Source organism: Lepeophtheirus salmonis, chromosome 8, assembly GCF_016086655.4.
Source record: "Lepeophtheirus salmonis chromosome 8, UVic_Lsal_1.4, whole genome shotgun sequence".
In the NCBI taxonomy this organism is placed as follows: Eukaryota; Metazoa; Arthropoda; class Copepoda; order Siphonostomatoida; family Caligidae; genus Lepeophtheirus; species Lepeophtheirus salmonis.
Window position 1 is genome coordinate 13,323,965 of NC_052138.2, and position 18,398 is coordinate 13,342,362.

Here is an 18,398-nt window from a genome sequence, read left to right on the forward strand (position 1 = left end):
TTGTTGTACATGCATCTTTTACACTCATTATGCTCTCACTAAGGCTATTTTAATGTCTTTGGGAAAGTACTTACAAAGAGAGAGTTGGACGACAAATCCTCATTCTTCATGCCATATTTAACACTACGATTTGGATATTTGTGAAATTTCCTGCCTTCTCTATTAAATAGGGATATATACTGCATATTTTCACAATTGTAAAATCGATATACTGCATTCATTCCTTTGTTCATTCATTTCATCTTCATTATGTGTATCCCATAGAGTATAATATGTATATGTGTGTGTCTAAAATGTCCCACTCCCTTTTGGGTTTAAAGCAAAAACAAAAAAAATCAGAATAAAAACTTTCTTTCTCGCATGACATATCCATTAAATCCTATATAGAACCATTTGTTCCTCTCTTAGAGACTTTATTATATGTTTTTATATTTGTGTTCGTTTATATCCTGTACTATAGTTTATCATATTATGTTCATCATGTGTACTTACTGTGGTGGTGCTGTTGCTTTTTCGATGATGCAAACGAGTGAAAGACTTGATCCCCTTTCGATATGATATTCTTCATCTGCAAGGATAAAAGCCTCTGGAGTTACGACTTTCAGCTCCACTTTACGTGATTTGATTCCTTCCTCTGTATTGACCTGCAGAGAAAATTGATGATTCAAACTTAATGAAATAGGAACATATAGGTTTCAACTCTATTTAAGTGTTGTCCCAATACCAATATTTTTACAGCAGCTTCAGTATCAAAGTTGGTATTGGTACAATGATACTTTTTGGATGATAATATACTTTTAAAAAAAGTGAATTAATGAAGCATCTACAGGGTTTTCCGGAAAAAAATTCGCGAATGGAATAAAAGGCTGGTACAGAAATATAAAGAAGTCAATTTTTATATTTATTTATGGTTCAGAAATTTGGAAAGTTACGTAATCGAACTGCGAAAACCAGTCTTAATGCCAATTTAGTGTTATATCGGTTTTAATACGTCATTATTCTGGTACCCCTATAGTACTGGTATACAGAACAACAATATCAGTGACTAAATTAAAGTCCCTTATAATATCTACGGTTTTATGTTAACAAAAGTCTGACCCAATATATCAGATGTGTAAGTAGTTTGAACTAATAGATAATCGGTCATTTTTGCCCCAATGCCTCCTCTTCCCTACAGGTATAAACAACAACTTCAAAAAACTCAAGATAGAAAATATCCTAGAAAGTCTATGCAGTGGTCATTAAAAAAATGATATTTTGACCCTAAAAGTCCATTTCTGGAGCAACAATATGGCTGACTTCTGCCCTGCCTCTATGTGTGCACGTCTGAACACTCCTTTAAATTTTACGGCTTGAAGGCTTGACGAGGGGTTCTCTTGTAGACCTTAATGCTTAGATCTGTGGTCGCCTCAGGAGTATCTTTGGCTACCACGCTGTAAACAGTGGTCCGACTGTATCTTATGCATTTTTGTACAGTTGGTTACATGGGAAGTCAACACAAAACTTACCTAGTAGTCTTTCCCTGAATAAATAATAAATTTTTATTTATAGGTTCTTAAAAGAATAAAATAAAAATCCGAAAAATTAATCAAGTGTAAATTTTTATAATTTTGAACTGAGAGGAAAAATCTTTTTTTCATAAAAAAATGAAAAACACAATGAATATTGTTCATTTATATTTTACTTTCTCGTTCATACAGGTGTGCGGGTCTAAAACTGAACACTCCTTTAAATTTTACGAATTGAGGGCTTGACGAGGGGTTCTCTTGTAGACCTCAAGGCTTAGATCTTTTGGTCACCTCAGGAGTCCCTTTGGCTACCACGCTGTAAACGGTGGTCCGACTGCAGTTCAGAACCTTGGGAATTTTAGTGGGAGTTTTTTCCCGCGCGGAAAGTTCCAAAATTGCGACTCGACGTCTTTCCATATTATCGACTGTTGTTTCACTATTGCTATTTAGGTTTTGCTGGAGATTTGTTTATAACTATTCAAGGCCCTTGCCTCGAAGTATAAACCGGTTTCCACTCAATAAAATCACGAATATGTGCATGGCGTAAAATTTAAAGGAGTGTTCAGTTTTAAACGCAAACACGCATTTTAAATGCATTTTTGTAGAAAATAATTTTTTCAAAAAATATTTCTTATTTTTTATAAATTTTTTATTTGTTTATATATGTTGTACTTATTAAATATTAGAGTTAAATCCTCTAATATATGATTGTATGTAAGACTGGATTTGTATCCGTTTGTACAAAGACCTTTTTTGCTAGAAATAATATTAAAATTGACTTTGGGATGGTTTCAGGCCTCAATACAAAGTATTTAGTAACATCGATTTGTTAAGGAGTAATCATTTATATTAATAAAGTTAAGTTTGTCGTTTCTTCAAAGTCTTAAAACTCTCGTTAATGCAGGGTACTTACGTTAGTGTATAATATAACAGGGAACCCCCAAATCATTGATCACATCTTAGAGCCCTTAAATTATTAAAAAAGGTGTACAATTTTTTGATCTTTTAAGCCGAATACTTAAAAATAAAATACAACTTTTGACTCATAGCATCATATTTGAGAGAGAACAAGAAGGCCAAAAATGGCAAATGTTGGCCCAAAAATACATTTTTCCAAATAAAAATTATTTGTATCAAAGCATAAATGACCTGAAAGGTCTGAAACTTTGCCAAAGAGAGTTTTTTTACTGTTCTCAGGAGAAAGGGTGCCGGGGATTAAAAAACCATAGAACAGGACAGTCTAACGCTCATATATGTATTTATGACATTTTCAATACTCAGTATTTGATATTTAAAACGTACGTATATGTATATATTTGTGGTTATTAAAATGCACTTCGAACTTAATGTAGTTTCTGACTTACTGAGACAAGTTAATTGAGAAGAGAAAATGATCATTTAAAAAAATAATAAAATATTCATAAATGTATTATGCTATTCTTCAAGGATCAACAAATGAAAAACTTTCACTAATTTATACAATATATTTATATTGTTTAAACAACATTAAGTTATGAAAATGGATTTATATTAAGAGCAGTACGTTTTCCTCTACTGTATATATATATATGTCAGATAAGTCAAACTTGAATTGAATTATTTTTAGGGTTGTGAATTGTACGCATTTTTTCTATGTAAAAAAAGAAACCGTAAATGAATGTGGTAATCTTCATAATTTAAAGACTGTTTGAGAGGAGAGCTGATAACCTGTCATCACGTTTCATTCGATTATCAGCAAAACCAAGAAAAAAACACGAATCCCCTTTTATTTTGCAGGAAAATAGGTAGAAACTAATCCGTTTTCTATCTTTAATTCTACTCTAAGCCCAAAAGTTACTTGCAATAGTAATTTTTATTTCATTTATATGAGCTTTTAAAGAGTCAAAATAGGGGGATGTATTGCAGAAATATACGGTCAAATTAACAAAATATGTTCCTTAATAACTATATACTCGAGTTATAATACATACTTATTCAGTTAATGCTTCAATAATTAAAATTGATGCACGCTTAGTGTGTTGTATATTTAGTAAAATAACTCAAATAAAATAGACCTTTGCAGTCTCTCTCTTTCAAAAAATAATAATAATAATAGTGCATTTGTGATACCTCAACAAAAAAACAATCTTGAACGATGATCAAGAGAGGAGAAAATCTGCATTTATGATTTTCCTTCACATATACATAAATTTCTTCAACGTATTTGAGTCAATTATTGGGGTTTGCATTGAAATTTCTGAAAATAATTGAGATTGCAAAGAATTTAAGCAATACTAAAGAATATTTATTTGATTTAAGTGAGTTATATTGTCTCTTTGGAATAAAACCAATCAATGTTTCGTTCTTTTTTTTGTTTTTTTGTTCAAAAAATGAGATTTTGTTGAGGGAAACAATTTTTAAAAATATAGGTTTTAAAAAAAGAACTCTGGACTGTTTTTATAATTTTTTGAGTATGATTAAGAATAAATATCTCAGATATTGAGATATGAATGTCACAACACTTTTTTAATCAAATTGATAAAAGAAAAACTGGGTTTAGGTTAGATGATTTGGTTCAAGATATAGTAAAAAGCCTGGATAAAACTTTACTCAATCATTCACAACTTTTAGATAAAATGGTTACCGAACCCTTGTCTCAGAGTAGTGTGTAAGGGAATGAAGGAATTAACTTATTTTATAGGGCATCTGGGGAAACGACTAGGGATTTTTATTTGATTCTGAGCATATAGGAAATGTCTTATATAACTTAAAGTGTGTTTTTTACTATAATTTTAGAATAATATTAGATATCTTAAGATTTAATATATTTCAAAAGTGATCTTAAATCAAAAAGAAATTAATTTTTTTTACAACCAAAGCTCAAGACATAATTTACAAATTCAGATCCTCCAGAACGTCATTAGGTCCCAATTATTGATAAATGTACGATTATATAAAGATTTTTATAAGAATTTGATTTCATTTTTATTTTGTGTGTGCCTTTTTGTTATGTTTTGGGTGTGAGTTTACCTCCACATTGAATTTGATTCATGATATCAGATGAAATACATTTATACCTGAGTAGAAAAAAATAAAATTTCTGTGACAATTAATTTTGGGTATTTTAAGTGCGATATGTGGCACAACCAAAAAGTTTTTGCAAAAAATTTGTAGATAAAAATTGACGATAATTCGTCCAATAATACAACTGTAATGAAATCCTAAATTTGAGAAAAATTATTCTGGCATGTTTTTGTGTTAACAGAGCACATGTATGATATTTACCTGACATTCGTATATTCCAGAATCCCTCGCAACAACAAACTTGATCATAAGAACCCAATCATCATTTTGTTTGATGACTTGAAATCGATCATCGGATGTAAAGGTGACAGTTCCATGAGTAAGTATATGCCAATCCTTGTGTCTCCACCAGGATACCTATGAAAGAGTTAAAATTGGATCCATTAATCATTCAATTGAGTTGGTTTATTTTTCAAGTGTGAGAAAAGACTGAAAATAAGGGAGGGGTAGTAAATAGATTGAGAGAAAAGAGGTGAGTTATGCTCTTCTCTAGATTATTATTTAGGGTGTGAGATCCTCAAATCCGGGGAGAAGAGGATGTTCATACACAGTCAAAGTAATAAATTGAAAAAAATAAAAGGAAAAAGAATGGTTATAAATAAATCTACTCTGGTTCTACATAGATTGTTGAGAGTATAAAAAATTGTAATCCAATTCGAAAAAAAGTGGAGGGGGAAGAAAAAAATTCCTTTTTCAACTCCCTTTCTTTCTTTTATTCCAACTACGTAGACTGCAGATATCATCTATCAAAAAATACATCAAGAAAATTTATCAGGGATAATAAAATCTCTTTAAAAAGTAATATCTTTTCCAAAATAAAATGATCCAAACTAATATTAGAAGCCATAACCATTCTCCTAACAGAACACACAATTACTCCCTCATAATCATCACAATCCTCAGTACTATTTTCTCGAATACTCGATATAGCTAGCTAGCAATATGGTTGCTGATGCTAATTGGTTTTTATGTTTGCCCGGTGTTGTTTTTTTTTTTTTTTTTGGGGGAGATGGCAACTTCCAAAATTGAATTTTATTTTCCTAAGCTTTTATCATTGTTATTTGATTTCTGAGGCGGGAATTTCCTTTATTACTACACTACACAATGTACAAGCTACCATCTATATATACGAACCCGAATTGAACATTTACGTTTACTCCTAAAAGACAGAGAGTAACCTTGAAGATTTGTTGATGATTTATAATTGAAATTTTTTCTTGTGCTATAATTAAGGTTCGGCATTGGAGTAAATCTTACCAATTTATATATTAATTTCCTTCTCCATTCGCTCCTAATAATAAATACTTGTAGAGGATCGAATGAAACGTCTTTTTAACTACTCTATTTCAAAACATTCATCAAAATCAGCATGGGGACTGCCATGCTGATTTTCAGTTTCAGTTGTTTTGTTTTTTTACATGTCCAAAATGCTACTGATTACCACCACTATATATGGTTGTATATATCATTGAAATATATATTGGGTAGATATCAGGTATTTAAGAAATGTCAATAATTATACAAAAATACACATTTTAATTAGTAGTTATTTATTCACAAGATGATCACAGACCATCCATAAAAATATGATCTTACATTTAGGATGGAATAAGGGTAATAATAACAATAAAAAAGCCCTTATATATACAAAAAACATATCCCTATAATATCAAATATGGATCCTTATGATTATCAAAACCATTCTAAGGCTTTATACACATATTATTTGATATACCATAAAATCTTTCTAAAAGATAATATAGATCATACACAAAATTCCCTTTTTCGAATCATCTTTGAAAAGTAATAGTTTCCCCATTGTTATTGAACTGGGATTTTCTACACCCCAAACTTGATAAAACTGCTTTAAATCTGTTTAAGATAACTTTTAATGCTATAAACAGCATTAAAATACTCTTTAAAAAAATTTCAGAATATATGCAACTTTATACTCTTGAAAAAATGTATTTTCTTGGAACTATTTGCAAATTTTGAAATTTGTCATCAAGGTTTGATTAATTTGTTCATTTTCAAGTGGTTTTTTTTTTTTGCTTTGTTTATTTATTCTCTTTTTTTTCTATTTAAGGTATACGCGTTACTACCAATGTATTATCAGCTGTTATTGCACTTATCATACTAAAATTATACAATTTCACCTTTAATAATCCCAAATTATATCTTATTGATACACAAATCTAATGTTGATAATAATTTTGAGTTTATGTCAACTGTTTTTCAAGGAATAAAATAACCTTAATATTTAGGTTAACGTTTAACCTAAGTTTATTCATTAAGAACGTCAAAAAAAGATGTTCGCACGCCAAGGGTTACAAAAAAGATTTTTTTTTATTTCTTAAAAATGAAAATGGGATTTGTTACATATGTTGGGAGTGTAATCTTTTGAAATAAATAAAGTGATAGTTGAATAAAATGCAGAGACTTAATGTATATATATATTGGGCCATACATATATTAAGTAAAATATGAAGTATTAAAATATCATATAAATGTTAAAAAAATGGTGTGCTCTTTATGTAACAAAAGAACAAAAAACATGATAATAATCGTTCTATTACACCCAAAAGGGATTTTTGTAGAATGTATATACACATTATACAGAGTATAATGTGAATATCACAGCCATAGAAGAATACTTAGCTTTCTCTTTTATATATATATATATATGTAAATTTATTTTTTTGTAAAAGTTACCTAAATGTAAGCCGATATTTTAATCATTTCATAAGTGAAAGTTTCAAAAAATCTGAATATATATAAATATTAGACGTGGACTGATAAAAAAATATTTTCCGATCCAATATTGTACTAATGATAGAATATACTCGAATCTTTAAAGGCGGTTTACCACATCTACCGTGCGTGTACACGTCTAAGTGTTTATAAAAAGAACAAAAATGTATCCAAATGTTATATTTTTTTGTGGATACCATCTTCGACTAGGATTACTTTCATTTTTATTGCTGGTTTTTGTGTTCAAATTGAATTAAAATGGTCACATTCACTGAAAATGTTATTAAAAGGTCACTAAGATCATGGTAATTAAAAACCTTTCGCTGAATTTAATGTGATTTAAATGTAAATCTAATTTTTTACATTTATCAGTGCAACAGTTGGGTTGCAGTATGTTAAAGAAATATAAAAAGGGTCATCAGCTAAATTTCAGTCAACATCAATTGACGTTATTTTGAACATAGTAATATTATTTTTGTTAAAATAAGTTAAAACAAATATTATGTCTTAAATTTAGTAAGCTCAATTGATTGTTTTTACAAAAAAGCTTTAATTTGAAGTATATGGACAATATTCAATAAAATTTTCAGTTTTTTCTTTAAAAATGTAAATTTTCAAAACTTTAGGGCCGTTCAGCTACCTTTTAGTATTTTTCAAAGCTATTGAAACTTTTCTTATATGTTTTTTGTACAATTAGGAACCATTTTTCAACCTAAGCCAATTAATTTTCGATAAAAAATTGATTATATTGTCAACCTAGTATACACGCACATTAAATGTGGTAACCCCCCTTAACAGCATATCCTTAGAATACAATCTTTGAAATAAAAAATATTTATTAAATAGTGACAAAATATACCTAGCTGCCTCGTAAGTGACATATTTGTTTGAATAAAAAATATTTGAGTTATATACAGTACAGATTCATAAATTTGATCCGTATTAAGTAATGTTTTAAGTCCGTGTTAGACTTGGAGTATAATTGAGGATAGGCATTATTATAATTCTTGACTAAGGGAGTAGGTTATTTTGTTTATTTCCATTCATATCAAAACTACTCATAGCTGATTTAATGAAACTTCTAATAACACAATAATGGAAAGTAAGTCTGGTACGAATGTCAGGCCATTAAGTTCGTTACTCATTATGTTGATTTATGATAACATACCCCTTTTCTCTTTAATAAGGAACAAAAACGGGGTACACTTTGTATATTTTGTGCAATTTAAATGATAAAATAGACAACATGTCTGTTTCCGGCCAATCCATGTATGCAATCAACGACAACATCAACATAGCGTCCCATTTAATAATCTATCGTCCCATCAATGAAGACATACGGTACTCAGTTAGGCACATTACGTAGGACAGCTTCTAGCCCCTTCACAAAGAGAGAAAATGGTCATTTTTTGTGTTCTTATTCGAAGGTTAAAATTCTAATGAATGTGATTCATCTCAAAAATTCCTCTCTTTTCTTTCCTATTTAACTTTCAATTTAATAAGAAAGGAAGAAATCTTTATGCTTTCAAATAAAACTTTAACATCTTTAACAGCAAATATAATCAAACTCATTTATACCCTGTAATCTAGTTGACAACCTTAAAACTAATTATGCACAAATATAATATATTTGTAAATGGTTTGAGTGTTGATAGGATATACGTTATTTTTGATTTAAACTGATGATAAAATTAGAAATATTATTATTCACATGAATTGTTTATTTTGATAAAAGATTTAACTTTTAAATGACTCTTACATATGTTTTCAATTATAGCTATTAAAACTCAATCATTATCAACTTTTATAGGTCATGATTAATAGAAGGTGTTGACGTCCAGTATCCAATTTTTTATTCTGAAAATTCAGAATTCCCTTTGGAGGAACTATTTTCTTGGAATTCATAGGCGTAACTTCTATTCTTGGTCAGTCCTAGAGAAGGAAATATTCATATTGTATATGGACTTTAAAGATCATTCCTAGGTCAGATGAAATAATTACAAAATTTAATGCTCACTTATATTTGCACAGTGCAACATCATCTTATCAATCAAGGGAACATACAGCACATACATTTGTACTTTACTTTAAACTTCTAAAACTCTTATTAGAAAGATAACCTTTTGAAACAAAAGAGAGCGAGTTTATGGAAGACAATGCCTTGGTAATGAATAAAACTTGAGTTATAATTTTTACCTAATGTAATGTTACCTGGGAAGGCAAGCTTTTTAGAGAGTAAATCAATCAATCAATGAATACATCAATTATGATATAAGTGTGAGTTCTCTGTGTACTATGCTTTCTCTGGCTACAAAAAAAGAGCAGTATATATTATTTCCTTCCCATTGCATCATTTACAATATTAGAGTAAATATCGAGATGTCTAAGAATTTTCTTCGTACGGATACGATACAGAAATTAGATATTTTGTTCAATATATCGGTTTTCCGATTTCTATCCGATATATCAGCCTACCTCTTATATATTTTTATTCATTTTTCAAAAGAAACATATCTGCTATTTTCAAAGAGACTTTAAAGTAAGACACAACTAATATAGGCTATTTGTGCCTAATATAGTTGTCAATTTTATATATATATATATATCAAGTAAATCGTAATTATGGTCGAGCTTGGCTACTTTAACCTTTTCAAATATAATGTTGTAAGGATATTCATCAGCCAGCTGTTTATAATACAATATTTGTCCTGTTAATACTGGAACTGTGTATCTATTGTTGTGTTCCGAGTGGGAACCAAAAACTTGCAGTATCATGACTTAATTATTAAAACCTGATTTTTATGGAACCAAGAAAAGACAACTAAAACCCCATTTCTAATATGTATAAAAAGCAATTTTTTATTCAATATGTCCTTCACAAGCAATAAAAGCCTCAATACGCCGGTGAACAGACTCACAGTTCTTGATGATCAAGGCTGTGTCCATGGCTTACCTCGCTGTCGCTATGGGAGATCAAAGCGAATATAAATTTGGATGAGAGCAGCTGCAAAGATTCTTCTCCAAGACCATTCAAACTACAAAGACGAGGGGTGAGATCAAAGCTAGAGGAGGGCCACATGGAGACAGGCCTAGTAGTCAGCTATAATGCTGCTCTTAAGGTGTTTGTTCTTCTTAATGGGCTACCTGATTTTATAGCATTTTTGTCTGGATGGAGATGACAAAGCCCTCTGCCCCCTTCTCTGCATTTACATCAGAATGGGAATCATAACAAAATTTGTTTATTTTTATTTAAACTCTCGTTTTGTTGCCAAATGAAACCTTTTAATTAAAAATAACTGTTTAGAATTATTTTTATACGTGCTTACTGATGGGCCAAAAAATGATATATGTCATCTGCTATAGATGTAAATCATGTAAGGTAAATTAATTAGGGTTATTGTGCAAAAAAATATTAATTAATGATCACAACATAATTTATAAACACAACATGTGGTTCGAATTTTGAACTTTCTCGTACTTTAACTTAACTAAATAAAAACAAAATATGACAGCAATTCGAACAAAAGAAGTGATTATCTCTTTGGAAATTGAAAATACAGTAAAATAAAAACTAAAATATATTTTTCAGACATTAAAAATTAAAAAAATACTCAGAAATTAAAAGCTGTTTAAATTAATGGTCGACTTTTATGTTTCAAATTTATATGTAAACGAATTTCCAGACAAATTTATAAAAAATGTATCCTATCCATGAATCTAATATTCCATCCAAAATCTATTTGTGTCCCCACCTGAAACAAATGGAACTGCAATTTTCGGCAATTTATTTTTTTGACCATAACTTTTTGGATTTCCAACCAACTTACATAACGATCTTATTCATAGAGTTTTTTTGTTGTTGTTTTTTGAGACGCCAGCCACTTTTTCATTTATAACTCAACCCCTTATCTACTCTACTTGGCAAAACAGTCCTTTTTGTGTATAGAATAAATCTCCCTTAAATTACTCCCCCAAAAAAAAAAAAAATAATAATAATAATAATAAAAAATTGGCACCTCCGTCTTAGCCTGGCCAAGTTCAAAAGTAGCAACCATGCAAAGTTTCATACTCCTCGGCACAACGGTATGTGCAGCCATTCAGAAAATATACAAACTCTATTTTGAAGCAACTAGTAAGGCAAATATATTTTCATATTGCTAAAATAATCATTTGAATGCCGCCAGTAAATTATACGCATTAGGATTTAATGTGCAGTGAAGGAGTAGTGTTCATTGACTCTTATGTATGTCAAGGCCTAAGTCAACATCATTTACTTATTTAGTTTAATACTGATATAATTTTAAAACAAATATGCAATAGGTACAATATGTTCATAGAATTGGTACTTGTATTTAATAATTAAAACAAAATATATGCTGAAGATTAAAAGTAAAATAATGTTGTTTACTCTTTATCTATCTTAAGGCAATATATATTTTTGTATGGTTTATACATAGGTAAATGAAATTTTGTTGTCGACTGATTTTAATTTATCCTTTTTTTTTATCATACAATACTCAAAAGATAATGAAATTGTTTTAATTAGTCATTATATTTGTATCAATATATGTACTTAAAGTAATATTATGAAATAAAGGGTGACCCATCTAACGGTTGCATTTTGCACTACCACTTTTTTGACGTCTGACAGCTGTAATAACATTCTCATTGTGTCTAATATTTTGTAAAAAGTATCCAGTTTACAAAATACTTAAGTTTACGCTCAAAGAAAATTGGGAAATACTGAAGACTTACTTCCAAAATGGAGAGTCTTCAAAAGAAACTGCAAGAAAATTACGGACGAAATTCGATCGAAATAAAGCGCTTTCCAGGCCGTTTGAGGATAAATTTGTGAAGCGTGTGCGCGAAACTGGTTCGTTAATGGATAAAACAACGCATTCCCATGTTCGTCCAGTGCACTCAATCGAAAACATTGCTGATGTTGCTGAAAGTGTAAGTCAATGGTTATGGTCAATAGTGAGCGCTATCAGGCCATGTTGGAAGGTTTTTTTGTTTCCCCAAATGGAAAAGGAAAACATCGATGACATTTGGTTCCAACAAAATGGCGCTTCGTGCCACACAGCCAACGTTACAGTGGATCTTTTGCGCACTGTCTTCGACAATCGAGAAGCTGCGATTTGACTCCGTTGGACATTATTTTGTGGGAAGCCGTCAAGGATAAATGTTACACCAACCATTCAGAGAATATTGACGATTTGAAACACGAAATTGGAGTCGCCATTGCAGCTATTGAAGCTCACACAATCGAAAATTTATTGAAAAATTGGGTCGACAAAATGGGCTACTGTAAGGCCAGTTACGGCGGTCATATGAATGAAATGTTGTTCCATCATTAACCGGAATGTTGAGGCTTTCAAATAAAAAAAAAGTTATTGAAAAATATCCATTTGTCTTTTTTTATAGCGATATCAGAAAAAAAAAGTTTCGTGGACCACTCTTTATATATATGTATTTCAAGGATCTTAATTTTTTAGGGGTAATTCATAGAATAGGGATTTTAATTTTTAATACAATATGTTACGAAGATATACATATTATTTTTAGACTTGACATTTTTGTAAAAGAAAATCAAGTTTAGAAATTAGAAAAGGAAAAAAGGTTGTCCCGTGTGACCTTTTTTGTTCTCAATATAATTATTATATTTTTCTTAAACTTATAGAAATTAAAATTTGAAAGATTTTCCCCGTTTATAGCAATAATTTATTTTCTCGCCCCAAATTTATTTCACAGGCAGCTGATATTAAGAAGAGTTAATTTTATTAATATATTATCGGTTCATGATCTCATACCATTTCCTTGTCTAAATATTGGTCTAAAAATAATCAATCAACTAAGACCGATCCTAGAGAATAATATATCCCCGACAGAGACTCAATACTATTACAACATATGCATATATCGTACAAAATGTTATTTATTTTTAAATAAACATGTGCAAATCAGTATTAAATGGATTGAATGAGTAATAGTTGTCACATTTATAAATATTAAGAAGTTAACCCATAAATGTTTTTTTGTTTTTTTGCAAATAAGCAACATACCAAAAACACATTTTTTACATAATATTCTTTAAAAATATCACAAATTGTAACTTTATTTTACATCTATGAACATCTCTGTTGACAAGTTTGAATATATATTAATATAACTTTGCATCAACAACAGGTTAAGTAGGTAGAAATTAATCAATAATTAGAAAAATAAACCAAAAATCATTTTCCTCCCCGTCATATTACTTATATGAAACGTTTTTTACTTAATCAAATTATTGGCAACCCCAGAAAAAATATAGGATTAAAGAGTTAAAATAAAAAATTGATTATTATTAGGGATGTATAAAATATAACATGACGATGTAAAAACTTAACAAACTAAAAATGAACGTAGTAATACTGACAATTTGAAAAAGGTTTGGGAGGAACGTAGGTTAGATATAACTAGGGCTGTAAGTCGTGAGGATTTTCGGGATGTAAAAATAAAAGAAACCCGAAATGAACATGGTAATCCTAACAATTAGAAAAGGGTTTGAGATGAAAACAGGTTAGATGCAATCATGCTATATAAGACCATCTGCAAGCAGCCGTGAGAGGAAGGAAAGAAAAAGTCAACTCATGCAAGGGCATAGCCATGTAAAAATTACTCTGTTTTCGATCCTCAATGCTACTTCTAGTCCACCAGGGGATTACACTTTAATTCACACTCCGTATCTAGCAAGATAAGGAAAGGAGTTACAACGAAGTCGATCCTAAAAGTCCCTCCAAGTCCAACATGGACTACAACAAATCTTCAGGGTTACACTCTACCATTCATGAGCAGAAGCACTTTATACTTGGGTGTTCTCTTATCAAGAGAATAAGTAATAATAACAGCTTCAGAAAATGTAAAAAAATATGGTTGTGATTGACAACAACAAAAAAATACATAGGATTTACAACGCTAGGTATGTGTGCCTACAAAGGTATTTAAATATCAATAATACTCATTTGTAATAAAATTTGTTTGTGTATATATATATAAATGTTATTTTACTTAGTCAAAGAGAACATAAAATATGGTTAATGAGAGGAATAAAGAGTGTAGGAGCTCGAAGGAGGGGAAGAAAAACCATATAACTTTCTTTGGTTTTTCTTATTTATTTCCTTCCTTAAATGGTTCTATTTTCCTTTTGTTATTGTATTATACATATATTTTGTTTTTGTATATGTACGCAACAGCAGTAATAATAGAAGGTAATTTCCTGAATTGGAAACCTTAGCCTATTCCTTTTATTCATTCGTATTTGTTGCTTGCTTCCCTGATAAACATTAAATTTATGCTGGACGCGTGAGTAGTATAGGGGGGTTCTCCTTTCGTTTTTCTTATGTTACTTATATTCTAAAGTTATATGTACATATAAAATATATGCCTTATTGTCTATGCATACATATACTTTTTGTTCTCTTCATCAAATTAACAAGTCTTGACTATAGTTTATTTAGGAATAGGTTAAAATCATTCCATGGTTATCAATTGCTTTTGCATGGAGAGTTGTATAAAGTTCTTGGTTAAAACTCCTCGAATAAATTTGTTGTATAAACATACCTATAAAACTTATTAATATATTTATTTTTCAGATATCTATAAATTTTCTTCAATATTTATTGTTCAAAAGTATTTATCAATATTGCTATTATTTACCTTAGAGTATTCATGTAAATGTATTGTATATCTAATGTAATTACAAGTAAATTTGTAAATTATATGGTATATAAAACACCCAGAAACGACATATCATTTTAGTTTTCAGAACGTTTTATTAGATTAGTTACAAGCAGTATGCTATTACCGAATTAAGACCCTTTCTAATGTCATCTGCCTGGAGAAAATGAATAAATGCTATAAAAAAGAGAGCCTTTCATATATAAATTGCATTAGTGCAGCCGAAAATTTTAAAATTATACTCGTATATAAATACATATATCTAAATTAATTTAGTATGGATCTTTAAAGTAATTTATGCCACAGATAGGCTTGAATTATTTTTTCAATAGGGGATGTTTAACACCATGACGACCTATTAAATAATGAACAAGACAGAAACTAGAATGGGAACTCGGTAGAGCTTAAAACCTCCGCCTAAAATCAAATTGAGTATTGTATTTCAATGTTTTAAATAGTTTTGATCGCTTATTCATATTTCACGTTTTGTGTTACGTTTCCCTGGACCTTTAATCTTGAACTCTCAAAAATGTATTGGCCTTTTACTGTGACTATATAAAATCTTCGTACTAAGTTGAATAAAAATTGATGTGTAATTTTTGACACAATCCTTGTGACTTACATACAAACACACTAACAGAGTCAATAACATGCCCTCTGTTCAACTTCGTTGGTGAAGGTAAATAAAGCAGACGCGTCAACCATTTTTCTTTTCTAATCCCTAAACTATGTTAATTTCTGGTTAAATATAGTATATATCTGTATGTGTCTTTGCACTTGAAATGAGTTTTCCTTCTCGTAAAGTCCATTGTAACTCATTTTTTTAAATGAGGGATTTTTTAATTAATTTAGATATAAAGCATTCATATTAAATGAATGTTGTTTCTTATTATGATGAATTCGAACCATTTTTTATCGATATCTCTTTACCGGAAAGTTACTGAACTTCTTGGTTGTATGATAAAACTTAATACTATGATGTTTTATTTGATTATATTGTTCCTTCCTCTTTTCTCCCCTCAAAAGAACAACAGTAATAAACAAAGTTGGTGTAAACTCATTATAAAAAGGTGTAAAACTTATATTTGATATTTTCTATTATAAAAATTGAAATAAATGCCCTCATTTTACGTTAATGAATTGAAAAAAAGGCATGAAAAATGACTTTAAGCGGAGGAATACCTATTTTAAATCTTAAATTATAAATAATAAAATATATTTTTGCCATAATTTATATATGAGGGCGAAACTTCCTGGGGTGAAACTGTTTTTTCTCTACAAAAATCCCATCTATAGATATGAGAAGAGGCGAAAGAAATAAACACGAATTCTACTCCTTATCTACCAAGGGTATATGCAGGTAAGAATGGCTCTTATGTCAACTCACATTGTTTCTACTCAGAGTCTAAGAAGGACTTACAATCGCAAGTTACTTTATACTTAGATGTCATAAATAACTTATACAGGTTTGCATATAAAAAAGAACACTCATTTGATTACCAACTACTGAATATTTTACATACGAGTACAAACTTTAGGTTAACAGCTCCAAACATGCATCTATCAGGAATTCAAGATTAATATCAGATAACTTATGTAAAAAAGTATTAATTAATGGCTGAATAAATTTTTATTGACTCCATAGTCTTGTTTTTCAGTATTTGAGCATGACATCGATATGTTGGTTTCCAATTCCAAAAAACGTAACTACTTTTCTAGCATTTTAGTTTTCCTGCTTGGAGCTCATTATGAAAAAAATATTCCAGAAAAATATGTATTTATACATATAGAGTTTGAAGGTTGTTCGCAACTACTTTTTAACTAAGTATATATCAACATGAATTACTAATTGTAAAGGATTAATAAAGTATAAGAAACTAAGTTATTCAGATTGATTGAAAATTGTGATCAAATTCTGGGAATTCGGTTTTTTTTTCTTAGAAATTTTTTACTATAAAAATAAAATAAATTAGAAGTATATTAGGGATGTATCCGCCCCAAGATATTGATCTCCCGTCCTTTCAATCCGAAAGCCTTAAGGCAAGTACGAAACGGACGTAAAAGATGTCCCATGCACAATTTTGCAGAAATGACGTTATTATAATAGGTAGAGAGAAATTAATTATGTATTTTTCGTCAATTTAAAGTCAATGCTTTATAGAAAAGTGTTGGAATCATCCAATTTAAGCCAAGTATGCCCCGTTCTGTTTGATAACTTATTACCAACGGGAATCCAAATTCATAATGATCTTCTTGTAGAATACCTCGTCTCTATTGGCAAAAAATTCTGACAAAAAAATTTCACAGGTCATTCATACCAAATTTTTACGCTCAAGCGCGTTGGCCCTAAAGAGGAACAGGTGGTAGTCAGTTGGTGCAAAGTCCGGACTATAGGGTGGATACATATGAAATCCCCATTTGAACTCCTTCTACTTCTGTTTCAGTCATCATAGGTATTTGAGGCCTGACGTTGTCTTGATGATGATTTGTTCTCTACTATTCACCAATAATGCTGGTCAATTTTGTTCAATCATCAGCTTCAAACGGCGGAGTTGTTCAAAGTGGATGGTAGAGTTGAGGGGAAAAGAAATAGCTCGAATCACAGTTGTGCATCAAAAACCAAAATAGTATCCGCTCCCAATATATCTTAAATTTTCTTGGTCACTTTCGACAAGTTATTCCTTTCCCGTAGTAATAATGTAAAATATTGCAAATTCCTTTTTTTGAGACCCCCATATTCGACGCAAAATAATGATGAATAAGATATTCTTTGTTTAAAAGGGCGGGAAATACAAAATAACTTTTTCAGTAACTTTATTTATAGTAACCAGGACGTCATCATCAATATACTTCGGTTAGGTATTAAAACGCAATGCTTATATAAATTATTTTTACTTTATTTGAGCCCTAACTTGCTAAAAAATAGTGGAAAACTATTATTGTGCATGAAAGATACTGCAAGTTTAATTAAAGAATTCCATGGCATAAAGGATTTTCATCAATAATTTTTAATATTACTGCCTGTCATACATTTTTTTTTTTTTTTTTTTTTTTGGGGGGTAGAAAGTGAATGATTCCTCAATGCAAATGTTAATAGTACAGGGGAAAAATAGTGTCATTATATATAAATTCAAATGTAGTTATTTTATTACGCATTTTCAATACAATTTACTCTAAATATAGGCAAAATGTATACTTCATAGAGAGACGTTAACACCCAGCGACCGATAAAATAATGATAAAAAAAAGAAGAAAGAGCGCGCGCAAAGCCATTTTTCTTTTCTAATTTGTAACAGTAGTTTTTTTTTATATATAATAATTATTCATGACTCAAGTTATTGACAAGTTTATATTCCA

At 29.9% G+C, this 18,398-nt stretch overlaps 1 protein-coding gene across 2 annotated transcripts in view; it reads right to left on the bottom strand.

Annotated features, from left to right (window-relative positions):
- Positions 1-18,398, bottom strand: part of LOC121123252 (transmembrane and immunoglobulin domain-containing protein 1) — a 201,104-nt gene that overhangs the window by 40,628 nt on the left and 142,078 nt on the right. For both annotated transcript variants that reach the window (XM_071890332.1, XM_040718381.2), the window contains 2 exons: positions 4,773-4,928; positions 493-644 (listed from right to left, as the gene is read on the bottom strand). In XM_071890332.1, the coding sequence (XP_071746433.1) occupies positions 493-644; positions 4,773-4,928 (308 nt within the window). The remainder of the gene's footprint in view (positions 1-492; positions 645-4,772; positions 4,929-18,398) is intronic.